General features: G+C 53.2%; 1 protein-coding gene and 1 long non-coding RNA gene across 2 annotated transcripts; one reads left to right on the plus strand and one right to left on the minus strand.

Moving 5' to 3' along the window:
* Positions 1-5,187: 5,187 nt before the first annotated feature.
* LOC143376989 (uncharacterized) lies at positions 5,188-5,840 on the minus strand. Its single transcript, XR_013087215.1, has 3 exons — positions 5,644-5,840; positions 5,419-5,571; positions 5,188-5,336 (listed from the first exon to the last, which is right to left on the minus strand). It is a non-coding gene; the product is annotated as an uncharacterized LOC143376989 (long non-coding RNA).
* Positions 5,841-8,718: 2,878 nt separating this feature from the next.
* Positions 8,719-10,226, plus strand: LOC143377077 (uncharacterized). The gene is made up of 2 exons (XM_076827996.1): positions 8,719-9,814; positions 10,168-10,226. The coding sequence occupies exons 1-2, from the start codon at positions 8,719-8,721 to the stop codon at positions 10,224-10,226; spliced, it is 1,155 nt and encodes a 384-aa protein (XP_076684111.1).
* The last annotated feature ends 869 nt before the right edge of the window (positions 10,227-11,095 follow it).

Consider the following 11,095-nt stretch of genomic DNA (forward strand, 5'->3'; position numbering starts at 1 on the left):
CATACTCTGCGGTGGCGTATCTGCGTGTTCACGATTCATCAGGTGACATACAGATTCATCTTATTTCAGCCAAGACAAAGGTGGCTCCACTCAAGAAACTGTCGCTACCACGCCTCGAGCTGAGTGGCGCTCATCTACTTACACGGCTGGTGGCGCATCTTCTGTCGACTCTGGCTCTTAGGATCAACGGCGTGCATCTGTGGACTGACGCCCTGGTGGCCTTGGGTTGGGTCCAGGCTCCGTCCAGTCGGTGGCAAACCTATGTGGCTAACCGAGTAGCAGACATTCAACGCACGCTACCCCAGGCACATTGGCATCATGTTTCAGGCCAAGATAACCCGGCCGACTGTGCTTCGAGAGGACTGACACCGGCTGAACTCCCCGAGCACCCACTGTGGTGGTCGGGTCCGTCTTGGCTGGCGACGTCCAACGCTCCCCAGATGATGAGGTGAGCCTGTTTTTAAACCGATTTTCGAACTTCCGTCGACTGCTCCGAGTTATCGCCTGGTGCTGTCGATGGCTCCCGGCGTCCAAAGGGAAATGGGCAACTTACCTGACCGCTAGTGAGATACAAGCTGCCCGATCGAGGCTGGTCCGAGGCGTGCAATCTACTGCCTTTGCTTCGGAATTGGATGCTCTCCAAAGTCGCCAACCGCTGCCTAGACGAAGTCGCCTGCTTCGACTGAATCCGTTCAAGGATCAGGAGGACGGCACCTTACGCGTTGGCGGGCGGCTGCATTATTCAAGGATCACCACTGGCTGCGCTGTGGATCGCCGAGGCGCATCGGCGCTGTTTGCATGGGGGTGTGCAACTCACCCTTTCAACACTTCGACAACACTGCTGGGTTCTTCGAGGTCGCCACCTGGTGAAATCCTGCATCCATCGGTGCTCCACTTGTGTTCGATGGAGAGGCAGTACCGCGGACCAGTTGATGGGAGTGTTACCTGCACCTCGAGTAACCCCTTGTCGCCCGTTCCTGCGCGTGGGCGTAGATTATGCAGGGCCAATTTTTATACGATCCAGTCGAGGGCGCGGCCAGCACGCTCGAAAAGGTTATATCGCTCTGTTTGTGTGTCTAGCTACCAAAGCCGTGCATTTGGAGGTGGTGTCGGACGGGACAACGGAAGCCTTTTTAGCTGCCCTGAAACGACTGACCTCTCGCCGTGGCCTCTGCTCCCAGATCTACAGCGACTGCGGTACGGCATTCGTGGGTGCGGACAAGGAGCTGCGTGCCCTACTACAATCAGTCAGTTCCCAAAATAGGCAAATCCTGGACCGTCTGGCTTCTGAGGGTATCGAGTGGAAGTTTAACCCTCCTTCTGCACCTCATTTCGGCGGGATTTGGGAGGCCGCGGTGAAGTTCGTGAAGCACCACCTCCGGAGAGTGCTCGGCGAACATCGATTGACGTATGAGGAGCTGGCCACGCTCCTCGCTGAGATCGAAGCGTGTTTAAATTCTAGACCATTGGTACCGGTGTCAGATGTTCCCGATGATCTCGCTGCGTTGACGCCAGGTCATTTCTTGGTCGGTGAGGCAGTTACCGCGATACCCGAACCGAATCTGGAGGAGCTCCCAGATAATCGGCTTTCTCGGGGCAGCTGGTTCAGAAAATGCAACAGCACTTCTGGCGCTTGTGGTCGCGGGACTACCTGAACACGTTGCAGACGCGGGGTAAGTGGAGTCGCGTTCGGACGGTGATTCGGGAGGGCGATCTGTGCTTAATCAAAAGCGAACTGCAGCCGCCCTCGCGTTGGCCTCTGGCTCGAGTCGTCAAAACTCATCCGGGTCCCGATGGTCTAACACGTATTCTTACACTGAAAACGGCGACGTCGGAGTTCACTCGTCCGTTACACAAGCTTATTCTGTTACCTTTTACTGCCGCCGCGGAGGTCGATGCTGGGAGCTCTCAAGGTGACAGTGTCGATTGACGAAGACCGACATAACCTGGTCACCTCTGTCAGTATAGTAGTTAGGGCTCGATCTGCGGCACTCTTCTTGCGGAGTTAGCTTATTTTTAGTCTCTTCTCTCTTGTTTTAACTGTCTTCAATTTTTAATCACGCTTTCACTTAATACCACTTCACTATGCAGCGGCGAATCGTCTATTTCGTCAGAATATGACGAGACGGGCGGGAATGTTTGGGATTGGCCACAGCGATGCAGCCAATCGGGCACGTGCACGCTGCCGCGAAGCGCGCGACTTTTAAACGCGCTATTTGATACCGGGTCCCCGGCTGGAGCGATCGCGGCGATAGCCTGGTCGGGCCATCTCGGGGCTGACAATTATACTAATTAGCTATTATCTCCCTCTCCTAATTAGCAGCATCGCGCGACACATACGTGTACCTCTCTGATTGGCCATGCATCATCGGCACCCGAACCGGTGGCTCGGCCCGCTCTGTTTCCGCGATCGCTTCCTCTTGCCTGTGAACCGCGTACCGGTAAACACCGCTGTTTCTCCTAACGCGAAAACAAAGAGCTATCGGTGCTCCGATAATACGAAACAAGTATTCTTATATACTTCGCTTCGGCCTCGCGCACTCGCGTATACAATTTTTAGTAAATTAAGTATTCTACTGTTAATAGTAATATTCAGTTCAATTAGTTATTAAGCACCCTCGTTTATTGTGACGACATTACAATAATATTAATAGCTCTCTCTTTAATCAATACGTTTCGCCGCGTGAGCATAAAATTGGTCACGCGTTAAAAACTAGTGCGTGGTGCCCCTCGTTCTTATGCGAACAAGATTCGAGAATAACCCTCGGTCCTTCGAGTCTGTAACATCGTTTGCATTTCTTTTCTTTTCCTTGATTCTAAATAGGTTCGCAGAAGAATATCGTCGTCTTCTTCTTCCTGCAGCAATGCACGCAGCAGCAATTTGCGATTCATTATCAGAATTATAAACCGCTTTGCTGTACAAATCACGTCACAGTGTCACGTCAATACGGCACGCAATATTGAATACTGTAGAAACGTTCGTAGATCATGAATTCACAGAGATGTGTCTGCTTTGAAGGCACAAGAACGAGTGTCGTTCTAGCAAAGGTTGGGAGAGGTCCTAAGCTAAGGGCAATAAAGGTATTTATTGCATCCGTTAGGTGGGGATAAGCTATTTTGGTGTATCGGGACTTGGAGTACGCACACCTCTCCAAACTTGCTTTTCCATTTCATAAATGCGAAATAACCAGAGAAAACGTGACATATGTCTGTACATGTATATGTGGACACCTGATTCGGCCCAAGTCCCGTTCAAGAAACCAGCATCCTCCTCGAGAAGATATTACCGTGCACAGGGGGAAAGTTGTCGTTTGAAACAAATGCAGGACTGATTGGTCATAATGTAATCTCCTTCCAATGGCCAACTCTTGCTCGCAGCGCATATGTCAGCGCGTGCTTTTGATTTGATGTTTCAACGCGTATTCTGGAATAAATTATGCTACGATTCGCAATATTGGAGCATATGAATGACCAGCTTGCCATTTAATGTGTCGCTGTGACTAAAACTTGCATGTTCTATCAGTGAGAATGAAAAATCTAAAATGGTTGACGGGAAGTAAATATTTTTCTTTCGACTATTTATGAATTTTTGTCCACTAAGTACTGCTTGATGTATTTTCATGAATATTTTGTGGAAACGTGATACCTTGACTATAATTTGCGGTATTTTATCTTATCCGGTGCGTGGAGGTTTTGTACGTAAGCGTTCCTCCAACAAGAGGCCCATTTCGTCGACAAACTAGAGGAACTTACCAAGCTGGAGAAAGTCGTAGCTCGAACAGTCGAGCGCCTGTCCCGAGACGACTCTCTGCCTGAAGGCGCTAGCGTTCGTACCAAGACCTCACTGCCGAGAATACCGATTCCCGAGTTCGACGGGAAACACAGAGATTGGCCATCTTTTCGCGGTCTGTTCAACTCCCTCGTCATGAAGGAGCAGTCCTTGACGGATGCGGAGCGCCTACATTACTTACAAGGCGCCCTTACAGGAGATGCTGCTAAACTCCTACGTAATATGCCGGTGCGTGAGGAGAATTTCTAAGCGGCGTGGAAACTACTAGAAGGTCGCTATGATAACCAGCGGTTATCAGTTAAGGCGTTAATGGCCGCCATCTTTAACTTACCCACGCTTACACGAGAGTCAGGGCCTGACCTCAAGAATTTCTACTATACTTTGTGCGATTCTGTGGAAGCTCTCACAGCTATGAACAGGCCATTTGATGCCAGCGGCGAATGGCTCGTGCATCTGGTCATGGAAAGACTCGATCCCCAATCCAGGCGCGAATGGGAGACACAGCTTGGCAAGACGAAGACTCCCTCGACCTTCCAGGAGGTGAAGGACTTTTTAGAGGGACGCGTCAACACCGTGGAGGCCTTGGAAGAGCAGCGTGGTGGTCCAGCGGGAAAGGCGACGAAGCCACCTGGAACACAAAGAAACGCCAAGGTTCACCAGGTGAGCAAATCCAAAAGCTGTTCTGACCAGTGCAGTCTCTGTGGCGCTGGTCATTTTTTCTGTTTTGTGCTGACTATAAGGCTAAGGGCCCGAAAGAACGCAAAGAAGTCCTGCTAGCTAAACGCCTTTGCTTTAATTGCTTGGGGAAATATCGCGTCGCCGACTGTAAATACGACAAACGGTGTCAGGAGTGCCAGCAAAGGCACCATACCTCGATTCACAAGGCGACCTCCATTCGTGCTCCAGCCGAGACTTCGGAAGTCTCAGTAAATTTGGGGAAGTCCGAGACGAGGGAGAGCCTCCTTCGCGCCGCGGTGTGCTTCCACACCTCCTTTATTAGCTACCGCCAGGATCGTAGTGCGTTCCCCGGACGGCGAGCCAAGATTAGTGAGGGCTCTGATTGATCAAGGCAGCGAAGTCTCGCAAGCTACGGAGGATTTGGTGCAACTGCTACGACTACCAAGGCAACCTTCGAATGTACACTTAATTGGCATCGGCAACCAGCGAAAGGAGCGAGTGCGTGGAAGCATCCAACTGGAGTTCACGCCACATGGAGGCGACGGCTCACGGCAGATCACCACGGCGTTGGTGCAGCCACGGATTACGGCCTATTCTCCACAGGTCAAGCAGCAAATAAATGTTTGGACTCACCTCCAAGGTCTACCACTGGCTGATCCGGACTTCACGGCTGGCACCCAGATCGATGTCCTGTTGGGTGCCGACGTCTTCTCCATGAGGGTGAGCCCATTGCCCAAAAGACGACTTTGGGTTGGATTATATCCGGCCTTGCTACCACTGCTAATTGTGACGAACCACGTACTTCGAGCGGGCTCGTCACGCTGAAGTGCACGACGGAGGACGACCTCGTCCCGATAGTCCAACGGTTCTGGGAACAAGAAGAAGTGAGGGTGACGACTACATTCAATGCTGAGGACCAGGAGTGCGAGGATTACTTTGCGACCACTCACCAGCGTCTTTCGTCCGGGCGCTATATGGTGCGCCTCCCGTTCAAGGAGACGCAGGGACTGGGCGAGACCCGAGCCGGGGCCGTCCGTATGTTTCACCGAATGGAGTCCAAGTGCAGCAGGAACACCGACTTCAAGGAGGCCTATCACTCGTTCCTATGTGAGTACGAGGACTTAGTTCATATGTCTAAGACAAGCCATATTTACCCAGAGAGCGAGTGCTACAACCTGCCGCACCACGGAGTTTTCAAGGAGAGCAGCACTACCACCAAGCTAAGGGTGGTGTTCAATGGCTCCTACGCGACCAGTTCCGGGAAGTCACTGAACGACCTCCTCATGGTGGGACCCAACCTACTACCGAGCCTACCCCAAGTGTTGCTACGCTGGCGAACACATCGCATCTGCTTAGCTGCCGACATCGAGAAGATGTTTCGTCAGATACTTGTGCATCCGGAGGATAGGCAGTTCCAGAGGCTGTTATGGCGACAACGAGAGGAGGACGTCGTAAGCGACTACGAGTTGAACACCGTCACTTACGGCCTGGCTTGTGCTCCCTACCTAGCCATCCGCACGCTGCGGCAGCTGGCGCAGGATGAACGCTCCAAGTTTCCACGAGCGGCGACTATTCTGGAACGAGACGTCTACATGGACGATGTGTTGACTGGAGCCGATTGCAAAACGGAGCGGCGTTAATCTACGGAAGTGGGTATCTAACGCCCCCACCTTACTGAAGAAGCTCCCAGGCGAAGAGGTCCCATCGGCCGTCAACTGGGAGGAAGGCACACTCCACACAGCTTTGGGCGTCCATTGGAACGTGCGCGAGGACGAGTTCCGAGTCCGGGTAGCGGAGGATCACGCTACCCCAGTGGTTACCCGTCGCACAGTCCTCTCCCGCATTGCTCGGATCTTCGACCCACTGGGACTGCTGGCGCCGATAAATGTAACAGCCAAGATATTTCTACAATCCCTCTGGCTGTTGAATGTAGATTGGGATAGCCCGCTGCCACCAGCCGCCGAACGAGAGTGGACCTAGTTCCTGTCGTACCTGCCGAACCTAGCAGAAGTCCGCGTGCCACGCTGGTTAGGGCTTCACCCAAGGATCCAGCATCTCGAGCTCCATGGATTTGCCGACGCATCGGAAAGGGCCTTCGCCGCCGTCGTGTACTTACGCGTCGTGGACCACGACAACCGAGTACACGTTTATTTGGTCACAGCAAAGACCAAGGTGGCCCCACTGCAACGAGTCACGCTCCCGAGGCTCGAGTTGTGCGCTGCTGCACTGCTGAGCCGTCTGGTGACCGTTACGAAGAGGACTTTGCAGCTGGACAGCGTCCCGACACACCTGTGGAGTGATTCAAGGATAACTCTGGACTGGATTCGCGGTCATCCGACAAGGTGGAAAACTTACGTCGCAAATCGAGTAGCGGACATCCAGCGAGAGCTACCGGACGCCCGTTGGCATCATGTGGCAGGGAGCGAGAACCCTGCGGACTGCGCTTCAAGGGGCTTGCCACCCAATCAACTACCGAGCTTTGACTTGTGGTGGAGGGGCCCAGCCTGGCTCACCGGACCCCCTCACTGGTTGACAGACTTAGCAACCCAGGAGGAGGGTACAGACCTGGAGGCCAGAGTCCGGTCGAATCTAGTTACCAGTGATAAGGAGGTAGCACCCAATTACCTCTTTAATAATTATTCTTCCATGCAGCGTTTGCTGAGGGTAACGGCATGGTGTCTGCGCTGGTCACCACGTCGGCCAACCCAAGACGGTAGGAGCCCCTGCCTGTCGCCTGCTGAAATAGAGGCTGCCCGTCTACACTGGATCAGGGTGATCCAACGTCAGGACTTCCAAGAGGATCACCGCCAATTGCAACAGGGATCCCCGCTTATGAGTCGCAGTAAGCTACTACGACTCACACCCTTCTTAGATTCCCAAGGGTTACTGCGGGTCGGTGGGCGGTTGAAGCACGCTGCGCTGTCATCCTGGGAGAAGCACCCCATCATCCTGCCAAAAGAAGGACACTTCACGGAGCTGTTAATTGACGAAGCTCACCGAAGAACGCTACATGGAGGGACGCAACTTACCTTGGCGGCTTTACGACAAAGGTATTGGGTATTGCAGGGTCGACAGAGAGTCAAGGCCCATATTCACCGCTGCGTCACCTGTCTCCGCTGGAGGGCATCGCCAGGACAACAGTTAATGGGAAACTTACCAGCTTACCGGGTCACGCCAGCCAGGCCATTTCTACAAGTGGGCTTGGACTATGCTGGGCCCTTCACACTATTGGCTTCCCGAGGCAGGGGTCGACGAACACACAAGGGTTATGTTGCCGTATTTGTGTGTTTAACCACTCGTGCCGCCCACTTGGAGGTTGTCTCTGATTACAGTACCGAGGCCTTCCTTGCAGCACTGCGACGCTTTACCGCGAGGACGAGTTCCGAGTCCGGGTAGCGGAGGATCACGCTACCCCAGTGGTTACCCGTCGCACAGTCCTCTCCCGCATTGCTCGGATCTTCGACCCACTGGGACTGCTGGCGCCGATAAATGTAACAGCCAAGATATTTCTACAATCCCTCTGGCTGTTGAATGTAGATTGGGATAGCCCGCTGCCACCAGCCGCCGAACGAGAGTGGACCTAGTTCCTGTCGTACCTGCCGAACCTAGCAGAAGTCCGCGTGCCACGCTGGTTAGGGCTTCACCCAAGGATCCAGCATCTCGAGCTCCATGGATTTGCCGACGCATCGGAAAGGGCCTTCGCCGCCGTCGTGTACTTACGCGTCGTGGACCACGACAACCGAGTACACGTTTATTTGGTCACAGCAAAGACCAAGGTGGCCCCACTGCAACGAGTCACGCTCCCGAGGCTCGAGTTGTGCGCTGCTGCACTGCTGAGCCGTCTGGTGACCGTTACGAAGAGGACTTTGCAGCTGGACAGCGTCCCGACACACCTGTGGAGTGATTCAAGGATAACTCTGGACTGGATTCGCGGTCATCCGACAAGGTGGAAAACTTACGTCGCAAATCGAGTAGCGGACATCCAGCGAGAGCTACCGGACGCCCGTTGGCATCATGTGGCAGGGAGCGAGAACCCTGCGGACTGCGCTTCAAGGGGCTTGCCACCCAATCAACTACCGAGCTTTGACTTGTGGTGGAGGGGCCCAGCCTGGCTCACCGGACCCCCTCACTGGTTGACAGACTTAGCAACCCAGGAGGAGGGTACAGACCTGGAGGCCAGAGTCCGGTCGAATCTAGTTACCAGTGATAAGGAGGTAGCACCCAATTACCTCTTTAATAATTATTCTTCCATGCAGCGTTTGCTGAGGGTAACGGCATGGTGTCTGCGCTGGTCACCACGTCGGCCAACCCAAGACGGTAGGAGCCCCTGCCTGTCGCCTGCTGAAATAGAGGCTGCCCGTCTACACTGGATCAGGGTGATCCAACGTCAGGACTTCCAAGAGGATCACCGCCAATTGCAACAGGGATCCCCGCTTATGAGTCGCAGTAAGCTACTACGACTCACACCCTTCTTAGATTCCCAAGGGTTACTGCGGGTCGGTGGGCGGTTGAAGCACGCTGCGCTGTCATCCTGGGAGAAGCACCCCATCATCCTGCCAAAAGAAGGACACTTCACGGAGCTGTTAATTGACGAAGCTCACCGAAGAACGCTACATGGAGGGACGCAACTTACCTTGGCGGCTTTACGACAAAGGTATTGGGTATTGCAGGGTCGACAGAGAGTCAAGGCCCATATTCACCGCTGCGTCACCTGTCTCCGCTGGAGGGCATCGCCAGGACAACAGTTAATGGGAAACTTACCAGCTTACCGGGTCACGCCAGCCAGGCCATTTCTACAAGTGGGCTTGGACTATGCTGGGCCCTTCACACTATTGGCTTCCCGAGGCAGGGGTCGACGAACACACAAGGGTTATGTTGCCGTATTTGTGTGTTTAACCACTCGTGCCGCCCACTTGGAGGTTGTCTCTGATTACAGTACCGAGGCCTTCCTTGCAGCACTGCGACGCTTTACCGCGAGGCGAGGTCTCTGTTCCACCATCCACAGCGACAGAGGCACCAATTTTGTCGGGGCAGCACGGGAGCTGCGCGATAACCTGGAACCTCTGCGCAGCACAAGTGAGGTTATGCAGGCCCATCTACTAGGCGACGGCATTACTTGGCGATTCAACCCACCTGCAGCCCCGCATTTCGGGGGAATTTGGGAGGCGGCCGTGAAGGCCACAAAGCACCATCTGAGGAGGGTCATCGGCGATCAGCATCTCACATTTGAAGAGATGACGACCCTGCTTGCCCAAATTGAAGCGTGCTTGAACTCACGACCTCTGCAACCGCTGAGCGACGACCCGGGAGATGTCACGGCCCTCACACCAGGGCATTTCTTGATTGGTGACGCACTACTCGCCGTTCCCGATCCACCGGTGGAAGACGTCCCCAGGTCACGCTTGTCTCGATGGCATCTACTGCAGCAGATGAGACTGCAGTTTCGGCGTAGCTGGTCGCGCGAGTATTTACAGTCACTCCAAGCCCGCAATAAATGGACGCGATCTCACCCCCAACCACGAGTTGGGGATCTTTGTATCTTGAAGAACGAGCTTCTGCCGCCCAACAAGTGGCCACTCGCACGTATCACGCGGTTGATCCCCGGGCCGGACGGTTTCACGCGTGTTGTACATGTAAAGACTGCGCGATCGGAATTTGTAATACCAATTGTAAAACTCATATATTTACCTTTTGTTCAGGCTGCCGAAACGACGAATTCCACTTCAGATACACGGCACTAAATCACAACCGGGTCTAAATCGATGAACGATCTCCACATGGACCGGGCGGCGGCGCCGCGAGCCGCGAGCGATCACGCCATAGCGTCTCAGCCAATGCACGTTAAACCTTAGTACATTCATTCATCGAACGATGAATGGCGGGCGGGAAATGTTCAAGAAAATAGTACTTATTGCGCCATCTCCCGAGCCCGAGTTAACTCAGGCGTGGTGACGCAAAATTCTATCCCCCCCCCCCTGTTCATGTGGAGCATCGATCTTATCTCCCTTCCATCGATCGCCGATCGATGGAAGGGGGAGAGCACGCGGATTCGAGGAAATCGAGCAAGATTTCCTCGATCTACTTGTTGACGAGCCACCCGAGAGGTAACACTTGTTAAAACGCTTTTGCCTGCTTTTGCTTGACTTGCTTGAAACGTTTGCTTGCTTCGAGAATCGTGCCGATTCCACGTGCTTCGCGCTGTTTAAGAATTAAACTCGCTAATCGTGCCGGGAAGCCAGTACCGCTGCTATTAAATTAGAATTAATAATTGTTTAATCATTGTGCTCCATAAACTCTTTATTGTAATATAACTGTAAATAGACTTATATTTAAGATTAAATTTAGTGCTTAAATCAAAGACAGCCTCCACGCGAGTATCCCGATCCTGCGGCGCGTGTGATCCGAAACTTTGCTAACAGGCTCACATGAAGGCGTCGGAAGGACCCGAGTCCTTCCGACGATCAGTTCCCAGTCGACTTCGATGGCGTGCGTTAAGCAGTCACGCATTAGTGTGTATTCTCTTATGTCCTGTTCTTTCAATATATTATATCTCTATTTTTCTATAAGGCCTGTTATTATTGAGCCATCCTATCTACTACAAAGCAAAAAGAATTATTACTTTATCTT

This window comes from Andrena cerasifolii, chromosome 15 (genome assembly GCF_050908995.1).
Source record: "Andrena cerasifolii isolate SP2316 chromosome 15, iyAndCera1_principal, whole genome shotgun sequence".
NCBI classification, from domain to species: Eukaryota; Metazoa; Arthropoda; class Insecta; order Hymenoptera; family Andrenidae; genus Andrena; species Andrena cerasifolii.

Excerpts from the sequence above, each read along its gene's own strand:
- LOC143377077 (XM_076827996.1), top strand. The coding sequence starts at position 8,719 with ATGCAGCGTTTGCTGAGGGTAACGGCATGGTGTCTGCGCTGGTCACCA. Across the intron at positions 9,815-10,167 it reads ACCAGGGCATTTCTTGATTG|GCTGCCGAAACGACGAATTC; the intron begins GTGACGCACTAC and ends CCTTTTGTTCAG.